Genomic DNA, 17,403 nt, shown 5'->3' with positions numbered 1-17,403 from the left:
GCCATTGTGCCTTCTCCAGCTCAAATAAACTCATGGGCAGCTTTCCTATAATTGACCCAAGAGATGTCTTTGAAAGGCTCCCTGAAGGGTTGGGTACTCACTGAGTGGTCCTTAGACTTGTTTTTCATGTTTACTTTTCATTTCATTTAACTGAAAGTTTTCCAAACTAATTTGACCCTAAAATTCTTCATTCCAATTCACAACTTCAGTACTTGAAGCTCAACACTTCTGAGCTCCAATGTCTATGAACTTGTTCAACACCAATTGGACTTCTTCTGGCTTAACATTTCCACTGGGTCCTGACTAAAGTCTCAGAGAAGAGTCACAAACCCCATTCATTCAGATCACAGTCAGGTTTCTAGGGTATAAAGGCTGTGGACTTCGGATCCAGCTTTCCATCAATAAAATAAGGAAATAATAGTAAAGACAGCTCACCATGCAGTAATGATTAACATTTTACGTAAATAGTACATGTAAAAGATCTTTGTAAACTGCATCCTGTTACAAGATGGTTACTATTACGATGCCCCCCAAAAAATTAAGCCATGTTTTCAGAGTGGCTATTCCTCAGACTGGCACATAGTAGGTGATCAGTAAATTACAGTGTCCTTTCAAACAGCATAGCCCCAAAGTACTAGGGCAATGCTTAGTCCTGAGGGACCTTGTTCTGGCTGACAGATAAAAATGATTGTAAGTAGCACAGGCACTGTTTTATGTTCCATCTTCCTCAGTATTGATTTGTTTATCAAAAATGTTATTTATAAGGAGCACAAAAATAAACCAGCCCAAATTCTGCAGGATGTATCATAGGTTCTGAATTAATGAGGTCCAAATTTATGAGGGTTCTGAATTGTTACTCCTTTTTTATACTCTTGTGTTGTCAGGAGATGGGGTGGGGAGAAAGTGACCGCGTTACCGAACAAGGGTCCCCATGTCCCCGGGGCTTGTCGCATGTCCCTGCACCCACCCCTTGTCCCTCTCTCCTTCATCCCCTGGTGGAGATGAATTTCTGCAGGTACCAGAGTCCGGTTTCTGGAGCTGTGATATGTCTTGCGATATGAACAGCAGCCTCTTAGTTCAGCTCCAATAATTCTATTGTATAAAATTCTGGGTTTTGACCCCAATATTTTATAGCGAGAGAGTTCCTTGTGGGAAGCTCTGTGCCCTGAGGAATGAGGTGTTTATTCCAGAGTGGAAGGCCTGAGGGAAACAGTGGTAAAATTTTCTTATGTTCCTGATGTGCTAGGACAATGGTTCTCAGAGTTTGGTCCCTGGACCCAGCAGCATCAGCATCTCCAGGCAATTCGATAGAAATGCAAAATCCTGAGTCCCTTCCAAGATCTACTGAATCAGAAACTCTGGGAGTGGGGCCCAGCAACTATTTTGATGCAGCCTCCTGTTTTTCCTGATGCACACTCAGGTTTGAGAACCACTGATCTGGGAGAAGGGCGGAACTGGGCCAACCAGGCTTCATTCTTCAGAGGGAGAATCCTGGCGCTTGGAACTTAAATAGTGGGTAGTGCCAGGCACCCACAAGGGCCCCAGTAAATGGTCATTGAACCCACGTGCATAAATCGAGCTTAGGTTGTTTCTCTATTTACTTGACGGCAGTGGGTCTTCTTCCCAGTGGCACATTAGAATCACCTAGACAGCTTCTTAAAATTAGGTTAACCTAAGCCCAGGCCCTGGCCAACTGAATCAGAATCCCTGGAGTAGTGTCCCATCTGTGTCTTTAAAAGCATCCAGATGATTCCAACATGCACCCAGGTTTCAGATCTAATGTAGAGGGAAAAAAATGCAGTTTAGGTTGTGTTTACACTTACCATACATTTTTCCATTAGAAATGTATTTTACCTATTTATATTACAAAAATTGCATACTCATTGTAGAAAAAAACAAAAGCTTGGTAAATATAGAAAAGGTGAAAGGAGAGAAGAATAAAAAGACTTGTGTTCTAGCTACCCAAAGGCAGTTGTCAGTATCAGGTGTATTTTCTTTCAATCTTTTTTTTTTTCTTTTTTTTGCACGGGTTTGAATTTTTTACAGCATTATGATCATATTTAGTATAGAATTTTCTGCCCATTTTTCACTTAACATTGCATCTTAGGTAGTTCTGCACATTGCTATAATTGTTAAGTATAGTTTTTAATACACTTTGTGCCAACATGACAAAAAATGGCTTTTCTCCTTTTTCACATATACATACCTCAGGATGGCGTGTGGAGAGTCCTTTCTTTCTTTACAATGCCTGCATTTCAAGTGTATTGTGAAATCCTATTTTGAATGTCAGAAGCAGAACTTGAATGCTCTTTCTCTTTGAATTTCTTCTCCCAGGGTTCTAACCTGCCCTCGGTCTTTTCCTCACACCACCCCACAGGTAGATGGATGCATTAGGCTGCTGAGGGACAAGATCTTATTGCAGAAAGTTAAGAGAGAAAGGCATAGAAGTAGTTTTCCAATGGTTCATAACCACCATTCTACTTGTCAACTTCAACTGCTATTGCGTTTCTCCTAAGCCACAAGGCTGTGGTTCCATAGGATGTGGTATGATTAATAAACATACACATACACAGGTCAGACCCATGCCTCTGTACTTTGGAAAGGAAGAAAACAAGTGAATAAGGCAAGAAAGAGAAGGAGGGAAGCTGGGACAAAGGAAGGGATGGCAAGACAAATCGACTGATGTTCTGGTGTGCTCAGTCATAAGTGCCAAAATGAAGCCATGTGTCCCCCTTTGCCCCCTCTGCTTTCAACATAACCTTCCCAGAACTTTCTTCTTTATTGCAATACATATGTATCCATATATATGATATATATATGAATAAGTGATATATGATATATATATCAATACATATGATATATGTCATATATTAATTCTGGGGCAGAATATATATATTATTTGTTGTATAGTAATATATATAATATTCCTAAATATGTGTTATATATAAATGTTATATGATAGAAATATATATACTTTATATATATTCATAAAATATATATTATATATTTATATATAAATTTATAAAATTACATATGTATTTTTTTCTTGATTGCTTTTACCTTCTGACTTAGCTGCCAATTTGACATTAAGCTCAACCCCATTGTTGGGTGAGCTGGAGCTGCGACGTTTGTCTTCTTGTTGGTGTCATGGATGTGCCAGGTAATTTTGCCCCATCTTCTTGCAGGACATTATGGGAAGGATGCTTACCGAAGTGGAGGACCTGATCTCCATAACTTCATCTCATCTGGATTTGTCACATTAGGAAGAGGACACACGAAGGGTACAGTGGAAACCATTTTTTACTAAAATACAGAGGTTGCCTAGGGATCCCCCATCCGAATGTGAAGATGGTTTGGAGGCCAGAGGCTTGTCCGGGACAGGAATAAGCGGGGTGGTTTCGTGCAGCTTGTCCTGGTGACATCCATGACTCAGATAGGAGTGACCGGGAGGTCACAGGTGTGACTTTAGAGGGCAATCATAGACTACCAAGAGACCTCGATCCTGGTGTGGAGCAGGACAGAGGCCAATGGCTGGCTCCCTGTGGGAGGGGACCATAGGCAGCGTGGTGGGAAGCACTGCCAATGGATGTGACAGCATTTGCAAAGTGTTTGTTGTCCTCTTGGCTATTATTCCTTTTTTTTTTTAAGCCACATTTTATAAACGGATGTCAATGTTCTGTACTGTGGGTTTCGAAGCCAGCGTGCATGTCAAGAGTTTCAGCGTCCTGAGTGTGTCTGTGGAAACTCTCTGACGTGGACAGTAAGGTAGAGGTTATGCAGACCTTCAAGCTACAAGATGAAAGCTAACGTGGCATTTCTGCTGAGCTGCTTTATGACCTAGCTGACAGCTTGCAGAGCATCTGCAGGGGGGTACGGACGCCTCGATTCTGTCTTTTGTCTAAACAGAGTCCTGCTAGTGGTGTGAGCGTTCTGTCATAGCAAGAGTAACTGGCTCCCTAACTCCTTCGATTACCTTCCTAACACCTGTGTACTGTTATAGACCAACTGTGTACTCTGTTGTAGGGATGGTATATCCCTGTGTTCCTCTGAAATATGTGTCTGTTTTAAGTGTGAGTGAACAAGGAACTTTGCAATATTTTCTTACATCCCGTGCGCCTACTTTTTAAATTCCCTATGTGATGTTTGTTCATCCTATAGAGAAAAAAAAAAAAATATCTGTATCTGTGTATGTATTTTCTGTTGTGTCTATTTGTGTCTAAATAAAGTTTATTGAGGATACAGGTGGCATTTGTGGCTAATAAGAATTGCAGAATCAAATTGGGACCAGAAGGGGAAATGGGCTCGCTCCAGGAGCTGAAATGGGCTGCACAGTTAACCAGGGAAAGACACAATCCTAGTCATTCCCATATCAAATTAAATCTGGGATGGCCAGCCCCCATTCCGTCCACTGTGTGATAACTACCTATTGCTGTGAAACAAATCACTCTAAAATTTAGCATTTAAAAATAGCAATAAACATTTATTGACTCACATAGTTTGTGCAGGTCAGGAATTTGGGAGCAGCTGAAGCTGAGCTGGCTGCTTCTGGCTTGGGGTCTCATGAGGGTACAGTCAAGATGTCAGCAGGGGCTGCATCATCTGAAGGCTAGACTGGGGCTGGAGGACTTGCTTCCAAGATGGTTCCCTCACATGGTGCTGGCTGTTGGCAGGGGGCCTCAGTCTCCCTATGATGTTCTATCGCTATTTGAGTGTCCTCACAACTTGGTGGCTGGGCTTCCTCAGAGTGGGTGATCCAAGAAAGACAAAGCCAGAAGCCACAGCGTCTTTTATGACCAAGTCTGTTGGTTACACACCATCACTTTCAAGATATTCTGGTGGTTACACAAGTCAGCCCTACTCAAAATAAAAGATACACAAGAGTGTGAATATCAGGTGCCAAGGATCATCAATGGCCATTCTGGAGGCTGGCTACATACTCCTATGACCCACAGAGCAGAGCTGCAAATTTGGATCTTTCCAACAGAGCGTGGCAAATCTTACCAAGGCTTCTCAGCTACAGTGGTTTCCCATCCTACCCCCACTCCTTGTAGGTGGTCCACCCTGAAACAACAAATAGTTCAATCAGTAGAATTCTCTCTCTCTCTCCATATATATATATATATACATGCATATGTATGTATGCATATATATATGTATGTGTGTGTGTATATATATAGATATAGATATAGATATAGATATAGATATAGATATAGATATAGATATAGATATAGATATAGATATAGATATATATAGATATATACATACAGAGGGTGCCAAAAAAATATATACACATTTTAAGAAAGGAAAAAACTGTATGAAAATTACACTGATGGTAACCACTTTGAGCACCTCTTATAATTGAAGAAGTCAAATGTGACTTGTATTCATCTTTTGTTATCGGTATATATTAAGTATTACAATTTAAATACAGTTTTTTCCTTTCTTAAAATGTGTATACTTTTTTTGGCACCCTCTGTATATACACACATGTATACATATATATATATATACATATATGTATATATTTGTGTATTTTGGTTCATGCATTCATTCAACAAATACTTCCTGAGGCCTACTATGTGCTAAGCAATATTCAGAAATAAAATATAATCTGTTCTTATGGAGCTCACATTCCATCGGGGGAAGCAGACAATATAAGTTTTTGATAATAAGTGCAAGGAGAAAACCTCAAGCAGGTAAGGCGGCAGGAAGTTCTGTGGCCGGAAGCCGCTCTTGTCACAGACGGCCTCTTGGATAAGGTAATAATTGAGCAGAGACCCACATCCCAAGTAGAGCCCACAGGAAGGTCCTGAGGTAGAAGCTTTCTTGGGGTGTCAAGAAGTAGGAAGGAGGCCAGTGTGAGTGCAGCAGGATGAAAAAGGCTGAGAGTAGAAGGAGATGGAATCGGAGCCACAGGGGAGCCAGATTGTGTGTGTATCAGGCCATGGATGTAGCCTGCTTTCAAATGAATAAACCTCCATTAGAGCAACATAAAGGACATTCTCTAGCCCTACCTGTCCTTTAGGTCACACTCACCTGGGACACCCAGGAGGCCTCGGTGTGTGTGTGGGGTTGGGGGGTTTGCTGTGGCCACTGTTTATTATCTCCCCCATCTTAGTTGTGGCCTCATCCCGCCCTCCTGTGCAGGCATGGCCTGTCCCTCCATGTGTATCATCCTTATCAGAGCCTCTTCACCGTTCCCTTCCACCCAAAGGCCTCTGAAACCTCTTTCTAGGAATATACTTTGTGTGTATTGTGTTATTTATGTAATAACTAAAGTTGTCATACTCCCCTCCAGCTCCTGCCCTCATTCGCCACTCTCTTTCACATTAAACTCTAAAGGCTGTACCTGCAGTCTCCTATTCCTCTTCTTCCATTCTCTTATTTTAAAAATCTTTTATACTTTTTTATTATGGAACATTTCCAACATATCCCAAAATAGAGAGGCGAGCTTAATGAACCCTCCTCTTCCCATCAGTCAGTTTGCCCAGATCATGTAGAAGCACATCCCAGACACTCTCCATTCTCTTTTGCATCCATCTGGACAAACGTGTTATCCCACTACCCCCACTGCTCTTGCCAAGCTCACCGGTGACCTCTATGTTACTAGGTCACACCTACTGGTCACTTCTAGGCTTCACCTCACTGGCCCTCGCTATAGCTTTTAAGAGCAGACCACTCTCTCCTTTGGAAACTTTTGTTTGTGTTTCCACTTGATTTCCAAAACACCATGCTGCCGTGGTTTTCTTGCTTCCTGGTTACCCGCACCTGACTAGTCTCCTCCATAGCTCCCTCCTCATCTCTCCAACTTATCCATGTTGGAGTGCCTAAGGGTTCCCTTCTGGAGCCTCTCCTCACCTGGGAAGCAGTGCTCACTCCTTAGCTGACCTCACCCAGCCTCCTGGCTTCATGTACTGGAAACTCCCACATTTATATCCCCAGCCAGGACATCTCCCCTGAAACTGACATTACCACATGGATTATTAATAAACATCTAAAACTTAATATGAAGCCAGAGTGAATTCACCTCACCCCCAACCTCTGCCTAAACCCCATCCCTCCCACAGACTTCCATCTTCCTAATGCATCAGGCCAAAAAACCTTTTGTTTTTCATCTCGCCCAGAGTGGAAACCAGATCCTTAAATGGCCCCCACGCCCTGTATGGTGAAGCCCCAGTCCCACTCTGACCTCAACCCCTACTGCTCACACTCGGCTCCATCTGCCCCAGTCTCACAGCAGTCCTCATGCAAGCCAGGTGGGCGACGTACCCCTGTTCCCTCAGCCTGGCAGACCCTTCCTTCCCCAGGAATGCAGATGACTTGATATTTCACTTCTTTCAGTCTGCTCAAATGTCATTTTTTTTTTCCTGAAGTTTTCTGGATGCTCCTTTAAAAACTGCAATTCTTTCCTCCCTTTCCCTGCCTCACTTTGCTCCATAGTTCTTAATTCTGTTTTGACATACTTCATATATTTCTTTTTTCCCCCCTATTATCTCTTACTGGAATGTAAATTTGTCTGCTGACTCCTCAGTGCCTGGAACAGTGTCTTGCACAGAGTAGGTGCTCAATAAATGTGCTTACACAAAATGAATGACTAGACGGGTTATAGTGGCTGCTTCCTACAAAGGGGCAGTTGATTCGGAGCTCCTACTTTTTAGCAAAGGCTTTGGGATTCTCTCTCTCTCTCTCCTCTATCTGGCTCCTGGCAGGGTGTAAAAGACCTAATGAACAGTGCAAACTATCGGAAGAGTGGCAGCAGTAGCCAGCACATCACAATCACTCTGCAAACTGCCTGAGAACAGAAGACAGATGCAGTGAGCACATCCGTATTTGCTGCCACTGCCCCCCATAAAGATTAAGGCCGGGTGTGGCCTGGGATGCACGAGTGGAGGTCACTGGAATTAATAATATTGATGTGTGGGTATTTCTAGGAAGAGTCTGAAGGGGAAAAAAAAAGCACAAGCCCCCAGGTCTAAGGAGGTAGAACAGTGGTATAGAGGGAGGGGATGGAGAGATTTTGGGGGCTGGGCCCAGGGTACCTGCTCCCTGAGAGGGTAATGAAGAAGAGATGGGTTCTAACATTCAGCAAACATACAGGCGTTGGCCAGTGATGAGTCTGGGTAAATGGTCTGCCAGGAGTGAGAGCGCAGGGCAAGGGAACGCAAGGACCAGAGCCTTTTCGTCTGCGTGATGGGTGGGAGATATTAGAGTGCAAGAGGTGGGGAGCTTTTGATGGTGACAAGACCTAAGGGTAACTGGTAACTGTGGGAGTGGGTGGCGGGCTGCATGAAGTGGAGAAGTAATCAAAGCAGTCGGCAGGGACCCGCTTCAGCTTCTTCAGGTTCCATGTGGGCTGTGGATGCCCCAACCAGCACTGTCCTTGTTGGCTTCCCTCAGCCCTTTCCGGAGCCCCACTGCGGGTCCAAACCCCATGCACACCTGAACCTATGCTCACCTTTCCCACCAGCCCATTTGTCTGGGCACTGCCCTGGCCTTGTGCGATACAGGATTCAAAGGTACATCTTCTCTTCTAGAAAAGGAAGAATGGATGAGTAGGCATCTACAAAACTGCAGGCTGCCACCCATATACCAGGATTTGAGCAAGAGCCTACAGACCATCCTGTGGATGTGGCAAGGGAACCCCTAAGCCATTTGGCAAAATAAATCCAGCTTAGATATTTTCACATTCTGGGGACCCAGGGGAGTGAGTGGGAAAGGCTGGACTCCAGGCAAAATGCACAACTCAAAGGCATCTGGTCTCCATGGCAACAGTGAGCCAGCCGGAAAGCAAGAGAGAAGGAAGGCTGGGCCTGACTTGCTTGAGATTGGCCTCTGAGAAGCCAGTACCACCTGTGAGCATTCTTTCCTGTACCTCTCCGTAGACCAGAGATCGGCAGGAAGTAGTGGGAAGAGGGCAGAGAATTCTTGGGTTCTGGGCTGAGGGCACCAAAGGCCTAAGCTGTCTACCGATTGTTCTGATCTGCACATGTGGTACAGCTCCCTTTGTTAACTCTGTGCCTGCTCAGTCCTGATTAATGGCTGAATATCAAGAACGAGGCACTGACTCGGTGTGCTCAGGTTTACTCAGTGGTATTTTGCATGCTCCAGGCCAGCACGCACAGGCAGTCCCTAAGCCTTACGCTTAGGAAAACATGTGGCATCAGTGTGATTACATATATTGTTAGAATTGAGTCAACCTCACATGGTGGCTGACTGGTTCATATTGATTGCATCAGAAACAGAGATGGGTCCGCATGAACGTTGAACTTGGTACTTACCCAGTTGAATCCATTTCTCAATGTGACTGCTGTTCAAACAAAATAAAAGGAAATATGGCAAAACAAAGCCCAGTGGAATACCTTTGAAAGTTTCTTATCTGCATACTTACGTTTGCGATCTCAGCCAGTTTGCTCAAAGGCAGCTATTCTACAAACCTCATTTCCCATGTTGGTCTGCCTAACAAGAACACCCATGACCCATCAGGAAGCAGTGCTGTGACTCTCCTCAACCTGTCGCAGGATGCTGTCTCCACTTGTATTAATTTGGGCAGCAGTTAAACCTTGCAGTTCCATCTGAGGAACTTGGTGTGCTGGGCCCACTTCCTGAGCCACTCAAGAGTCCACCTCTAAGGTAGGACCATCCAGTTTGCCACTGGAAGACCCACTTGAGGCACTGAGGAAGTTGGTCCACAAACTTTCCATCGTCCTTTGGCTCACCTCATTCTACCAGCACTGCTGGGGTCAAAATGGCACATTGATAAGTGATGTGGTATCTAAGTTGTCACCCAACTCTCACTACCTGGGTAAATAGTGGCACGGAGAGACATTCCCATCCATCATGCCATTTGTTGAGTGCTGGACCATCCATGTGTCCCTGTTTAATGCTTGTGTGTGGGCCTGCTGCCATTGGCCCATGTAGGTGTTGGGCCAGTCCACTGGGACAATGTACTGGGCTGGCAGAAGGAGAGGAGCGATAGCACAGGGCAGAGGAGGGGGTCAGGATGCACCATAAGTCTCCTTGCCTTGGAAAGTTTCAGCTCTTACTTGTAGGGTACGTGGATATTGTCCTCAAAAGAGGAGTAACCCAGTTACAGATAGATATCCCGTAGGCTCCAGCAGTAGGGCAAGAGAGAAGTCTTTTTGGTACATTGACGTCAGAGAAGCAGGAGGCAGAGGCGCACAGGACAGCTTTATTGCCTTTAGTCTTGGGGGCTCTTTAAAGCCTGCTTGGGACATAACAGAGGACCAAGTTCTGTTTTGCCAGAGGCTGGCTTGCCTAGCTGAAAGTCTAGCAACCCAGAGCTGTGCTCTTCTCATTTTCCAATTGCTTATTAGCGCCAGATCTGAGATTTCTCTTGCCATGACCCATGGTTCAAGTTGGCCCCAGAGGCAGGTCTGTGGCCAGTACAGTCTCTTCCTGGCACTGTTCTTGGCACTGACTGGTCATCCAAGTTGGGAATCTCCCCTTCCCATGAGCCAACCCTTGGCATTAGCTCCCTTCATTCTCTGCTGCTGACTGCCAAGAGTCGCAGAAACCCTGACAGCTAAGCTATGTGTCTGTCAAGTCCTGGGAAAGTGATGGAAATGCCATCTCTATACCAGCTGGAGTCTGTGGCCAGGAGAAGACAACCTCTCAATCAATAGTTGCCAGGATTTCATGGTGACCTGGAAGTGGGGAAGAATACCGATGTTCTCAGGGTCTCGGGACTCCACTGCCTGGAACATAACCATATAATTCTGTGCCACTGTTTTATGGAGATGATGTGTATGGTAGAATAAAGAAATCCAGGTCCTGCCTGCCTGGAGTCATGGCCTCAGCCTCAGTCTTAATCCCCTCCAAATAGTGATGTAAACTTCCCTCATTAGATGGTTGTAGAAGAAGAAAAATGGTGAGAAGAAGAGGGTCATTGGAGTCAGACATGCTCATTCACTCCTGGCTCTACCACTTTCTAGTTTGTGACCTTGACCTCTGTGACATTTATCTATAAAACAAGGGAGTAGTAACACCTACCTTACAGGGCTAGTGTGGAATTGTGTGAGATACCGCATGCACCAGAGCGCTACGCACACAAGCAATGGTAAGTCTTCATATCGCTCATAGCTTGAGAGTACTGTAGAACCTTATTACTCCAAGGATAATGCTAGGACCAGCAGCGCGGGCATCCCCAGGGAGCTAGTGAGAAATGCAGACTCTTGGGCCCTGAATCTACTGAATCAGAATGTTCATTTTAACAAGATCTTTAGGTGATTGATGTGCACATTAAAGCTTGAAAAACACTGGGTTGGAAGAATTTTTGCTTTAAGAGTGGTCCCTCAATGGTCTTCAAGGTCACTTCCATTTCTGAGATTCATTTGCCATGAAATCTCATTTCGTAACTAGCAGAGGAGGGAAGAAATACCTTGAGGAGAACTATTTGAGCCTTGAGGGCTGATGCAAACAGACCTCCTAAGACTCCAGATGTCAGAATCACAGAGGTTTTTCCGTTTCAATCAAACTTAAGTATTAGTTGAGCAAAGATGAGTAAACAATGCCTGCCTTCAAGAAGCCAGGCAGGACAATCCCTGCGAAGCAAATGGGAAGTACCATGGAGTAGACCCCTAGAAGAGAAGAGTGGAGGGGGCTTAAAGGAGGAAAATATTGCCTCTGAATGGTGGGATCCTAAATGGCCTTCTACAGGAGGCAGGAGTTGCAGGCAGGAAGAATGTGACTAGCCAGGAGTGAATCAGGGCTGACATTTCAGGTGTGGTGCCTCCTGAGCAAAGGCATGGAAGTGGAAATGCTCATGTGATGGGGACATAAAATGCCTGTAGGAGGTGCAGGAAAGTGAAAGGGCCACAGGACACCTGTAGTGGGGCAGCAGAAAATGGAACTAGAAAGGTGAGTTGGAGACAGTGTCCTAGATCCTCCAGATACGCAATATGGGCTGAGTTCAGAATCCTAGTTGATTATCACTACCCATCCCTCTTGCCACCTTTCTCCTCTTCTGCCTTTAAGAATAAAACTAAGAAGCAAAAGAAACACAAAAAGCTGGCTTGTGTATGAGGCTGACTCCACGGGCAGAGACAGACATAGCACATTTAGGGTCAACTCCCCAGGTCTCTATTTTCCCCACCAAGAGTGTCTTCCCTTGCCTGAGTCATGGTGTAGCTCAGGCTGCAGAGCTGAAAGGAGTTGAGCGGGCTCATGGGTTCAGTGCTCATTGGAGATTCAACTATTCCCCAGCCATTGATTTTCTGATTTGCGGTATTGCTACTGTGTCAAGCCTCAGTTTCCTCATGGAAATCAGAGCATTGGAGATGAATAAGACCCTTTGTTCTCTGATATTCTGGGGTTGTTTCAGGATAAGACAACTCCTAAATGTAAAACTACTGCGTAGAATAAGACAGGCAGCTTTTCTTTCAAAGGAAAGCTTTAAGTTTAAACACCCCCATGTGTTCTCAGAGTGGCTTATTCTTCTGTTCACACTCTAAGAAACCTGCAAGAAGACCCTCCAGACATGTGCATAATGCTGCAGAGAAGTGATTTTTCTTTTCTGAGGTTAGCAGCAGATCGTTCATAGTTCATACCTGAAGGCCCTTCCACCAGCATTAGATAAATGTACGCCTTGGGTTTAGAGGGTCAGAGCTTATGAAGTATTCATTCCTTGAATAGGATTGATGTTAGATTCTTATTCTCTTCATCTGCTTCCCAGTGAATCATTTTGCTTTTGCCCTGGGAGAGTAGATCTGGGGGAGCAGTTCTGGGGGAGCATAATGATTTTCTAGTTTTTGACTAAGTGCAATTGAACGCAGATGCCTGAACCCCGAATCCATTCAACTGAAATAGACAGGGCTATTGGATGCCAGCTATGCCCAGATCAAATCTTGGCAGATTTGGCAGAAGCTTATGTTTGTGCAAATGAAGGTGTGGGTCCCTTAGCAGTGGCACTCTTAACTGCTCAAGTGCTTACGTAGGACTCTACATGCTATCCTTGACTTTTTTCTCTCCCTCATCACATCCAAAGTCCATTACCATTCTGTCCCATTCTCTTGATCTTGCCCACTGCTTGCCCCCAGCTTAGCCAGCCTCCCAATCCACGACTCCCTCCCTTCCCATCTAGACAACTTGCAAAGACCTCCTGCAAGGGGTTCCATTCTTGCCCCCACATCCTGTCCTCTACTGAGCAGCCAGAGTAAGCTAATTTATTCTAACCTAATTTAACCTGACTTAATCTAATGTATCTAATCTAACCTAAAGGTAAGATCTATTGTCTCTTCTGCTTCATAAAACTTCAAAGGTTCTCTACTGGAGACAGAGTCTTAAATATTCCCCTAACTCTTTGGAATGGAGCTCGCCCATCATAAAAATACTGACTGAGTTCGAAACTCTTACAAGACAGCATGTGCATACTCTCCCTCCCTTCCTCTGTGGACGTGAGTCGGGAACAAAGCAAATATGTGGCTTGCAAGGCCTGCACCATCTGGCCCCTGCTCAGTGATGAAGCCCCTTGGGCTACTGTTCTTCTTCACTGCGCTCTCGCCCAAAGGGGTTTCCTGTTCATTCTCCCCTCCTCTGGGCCTTGGCACAAGCTGATTTTTGTGTCTGGAATGTTCTTCTCCTTTGGTCCTTAACAAAACAATCTACTTGTGGTTCAGGACTCTGTTTGAATTTCCCTTCTTTGAGTAAGTTTGCCTTGGTCTTCACGTGGAAATCACATCTGCCATTATGTTTTCTAATTGCACCCTTAAGAGTTGCTTTCCCATGCTCCTCAAAAAATATTTTTAATTTGTGTGATTTCTTGCCTGATGTCTATCTTTGCCTCTAACTATAGGAGCAGGGACTGCATCTGGTGTGTTTACCACTGTGCTTCCCGTGGCTGGCACATCATTGATCCGATATTTGTGAATGAATGAGTGAAGGGATGAAGGGATGAATTGAAACAACACTAAACTGGGAGTCGAGAGACTTGAGAAGTTGTTGCAAGTGATTGGCGTCTTGGAAAAATTGCTTCACCTTTCTGGGTTTATGTCTCCCTACCTATAAATTTTTTCTACAAGATGCTTTCTAGTCCCGATGTTCCAAGATGTGTGCATGTGTGCTGAAACAGGGATGATGGAGGCTGTTTGCTGTGTTCTTTCTTCAGTCATTTCCAGAGCTGTTCTACACCCCTTACACCTCTGTGAGAATTGATACCTCTTTATATTTTATTTCACTGTACTCTTTATAACTCCAGTCACATGCATTTTAAACACACAAAAAAGAATACAATATATTCACCATTCTGCATCTTGCTTTTTAAACAATATAGCTTGGAGATCATTCAGTAGCTGTACAGATAGATCTAGTTCTATCATTTTTTGCCCCAATGGTTACCTTTATTTATATAACGAATTTTACATCCTATTTTACCTTTATTTATATAACCAATAGGAGGCCTACCACTTGTTTTCTTTTTGCTACTTTTTATCTTTTAAATGTTTTTATTTAGAAATAATTTCAAACTTACATAAGAGCTACAAAAGTGGTATTAAAATTCCTATATACCCTTCAAATTGTCCAAATTTTGACATTTTATTACATTTGTTTTATGGTTCTCTTTATCTGTCTCTCTGTCTGTCTTTGTATATTTACATAAATATTATATATATGCATAAACATGCGTATATATACATTTTATATTTTTTCTAAAATTATATATATATAATTGTTCTTTTTAATATCTGAGAGTAAGTTACAGATATAATGGCCCTTTACCCCTAAATACTTAAGTGTGTATTTCCTGATATCAAGGACATACTAATATATATCCACAGTATGATTATCAAATTCAGAAAATTAACATTGTTAAAATACCATTACCTAATCTACAGCGTTTATTCAGATGTATCACTAGTGTCCTTTATAGCAAAAGGAAAATGCTTTTCTTGGCCCAGGATCACATGTGATTAGGTTTATTTCTAAGTATTTGGTCATCTTGGTTGCTGTTTGTAACTGGAGTTTCTTTACCATTATGACCACCAACTGGTTATGCTTGTGTATATGACGGCCATTGATTAATAATGTATCCTACTGTCAGTTTATTTTATTGTTTGAGTTATTTTTATTATTGATATTCCAGGTACACTATAATGTAATATGCGGATAGAGGTAGTTTTGCTTCTTCTTTATCCTTATACCTTTAATTGATTTCTCTTGTCTGATTGCATTGGCTTAATACCACTGGTACCATGTTGAATAGTAACAGAGATAGAGGGCATCCTTGTCTTTTATCTAATGTTAGTAAAAATGCTCTAGAGCTTTCTCATTAAATACTGTCTTAAGGACCAAGGTAGACAGATAGAAAACAGATCGACAGATATGTAGATATATGTTGATTCAGATTGATTCATGTTTAAAAAAAGTATCCCTCAATTCTTATTTTCTTGAGCCTTTTTTAAAAAGTGGAATTAGTATTAAATGTTGTCAAAAGCTTTTTCAGCATCTATGGAGGTAATCTATAATTCCTCCCTTAGGTTATTAATATTATGGATAATATTAATGGATATCTTAACATTTACTCAATCTCACATTTCTGGAATAAATCTCACCTGGTCATGTTGTATTATTTTCTTAATATACTGGATTATATTTGTTAATGTTTCAGTTAGTGTTTTTGCATAAATATTCATGAATGATACTGGTCTATAGTTTTCTTTCTTGTGCTACCTCTATCATGTTTAGTATCAGTGCTACACTAGCTTTATTAAAAGAATTGGGAATTTTCCTTCATTCTCAATGCTCTAGAACCACGTGTTCAACATTGGGACTATCTGGTCTTTGAAGATTTGAAATAATTCTCCTATAAAACCATCAGGGCCTAGTAATTTGCAGGGTAATTTATTAACAATTTTCATGATAAGATGTGTATTATTTTTGCTATTTAATTTATTTAAAACATTTTTGGTTTTAAGTTGGTTTGTACTTTTTTTTCTAGTAGTTACCTTTGTACTGAATGTTTAATGATCCTTAGTCTCAAATGTTTATTTAACCTTTTCCATCTGGTTTATCAGTTTTTATTGAATCCTTTAACTTACACCTTTTGTCTATACAATAATAAATATATTTACTCTACTTTCTCCCCCCATTTTTTAATTGCATTATTTCTACTTTGGGACATATAGATATAGCATCTCTATATTAGCTATCTGTCCTCTTAACCACCTGTGTTTTAGTCTTTGAGTTTTATAGAAATAGATATACCTGTATGCCCATCATGAAGTTTGCCCAGTCAGCTCATGGATGGATGAAGCGCATCTTCCAATAGATTGCTCAGGAAGGGCTCGTGGATACAGAATTCCCTGTTGTATCTCGAAACTGTTCTATAGCCTTGACACTTGAAGGAAAGTTTGCCTAGTTATAAAATTCTAGGTTCACACTTTCTTTCCTTGAGTTTTTTCTTTTTTTTAATGCTACTCCATTGTTGCCTTGCTTTGTATACTATGTTTTAGAAGACTGATGACAGTTTATTTTTCTTCTGACTTTGTAAGTTATTTGATTTTTTTTTTTTTTTGCTTGAAAGTCTTAGGAATTTTTGTTTGTTTGTTTATCTTTGAAGTCTATTAGTTTTACTAGGACATCAGAGTTGATCATTCTTGGTACATTTTCCAGGTGTCTGTTGGTTTCTTTCAATATGTATCAACAGGTCTTTTTTTAATTTAAAGAAAGTTTTATTGAGTTATAGCTTTATATATGTTATCTTTCATGGTTTTGTTTTTTTCTTGAGGGGCTCCAGTTACCAATATTCTGATTTTTTTTCTTTCTGTTTTTCAGTGCAACCACTTTCTATCGAATTCTTTTTGCTTTCATTAGTTCATTTTTATTCTCTTGATTGCTTTCTTGCCTTTCATCAATGCCTTTAGTAAGCTTCATTTTTACTTTATTCTGTTTTAGACATCATGTACTTTAGCCTTCATTTTGTCTTTTTCTTTATATCTTTCCCAAGTTCAATTACTTCTCTTTAAATCTCCCTATCTTTTTGCCACTTGTTTTTAGTTTTTTGAATTTCTGTTCTGAGCCGTTTAAAAAAAACAAACTACAAATGTGTCTTTAAGATTATTTAATTTATCTTAGAGTATTTTGTTCTCTTCTGCTTCATGGTTATTTTTGTATAGTGTGGGAAGAAAATTTTCATCAGTGGAGGTGTTGGGTTTCTAATTTTATGGGTTTTAACAGTAGATTTATGTGTTCATTCATATTTCTTCTATCCATTTTTTTATTTTGTGCAGTTATAAGATTCCTATTTTAATGGTAGCATTTTATTTTTTGTTTTTAGTTAACTCATTTATTTTTTTATAAGCTTTTAACAATTAAATTTATTGTGGTGGCATTACTTAATAATGTATAAATCCAGGTGTACAACTCTATAATGCGACATTTCTATACTCT

General features: G+C 41.8%; 1 protein-coding gene across 4 annotated transcripts in view; it reads left to right on the top strand.

Annotated features, from left to right (window-relative positions):
• The window catches only part of SHISA6 (shisa family member 6), a 305,553-nt gene that overhangs the window by 139,897 nt on the left and 148,253 nt on the right, over nt 1-17,403 (top strand). For 2 of the 4 annotated variants that reach the window (XM_074319589.2, XM_019755213.3), the window contains exon 4: nt 3,186-3,281. The exons of the other annotated variants lie outside the window; for them this stretch is intronic. In XM_074319589.2, the coding sequence (XP_074175690.1) occupies nt 3,186-3,281 (96 nt within the window). The remainder of the gene's footprint in view (nt 1-3,185; nt 3,282-17,403) is intronic. 4 annotated transcript variants of the gene reach the window in all.

The sequence above is a fragment of the Rhinolophus sinicus genome, chromosome 12, assembly GCF_057876585.1.
Source record: "Rhinolophus sinicus isolate RSI-liver-muscle chromosome 12, RSI-T2T, whole genome shotgun sequence".
NCBI classification, from domain to species: Eukaryota; Metazoa; Chordata; class Mammalia; order Chiroptera; family Rhinolophidae; genus Rhinolophus; species Rhinolophus sinicus.
This window is presented reverse-complemented; position numbering and strand designations above follow the sequence as displayed.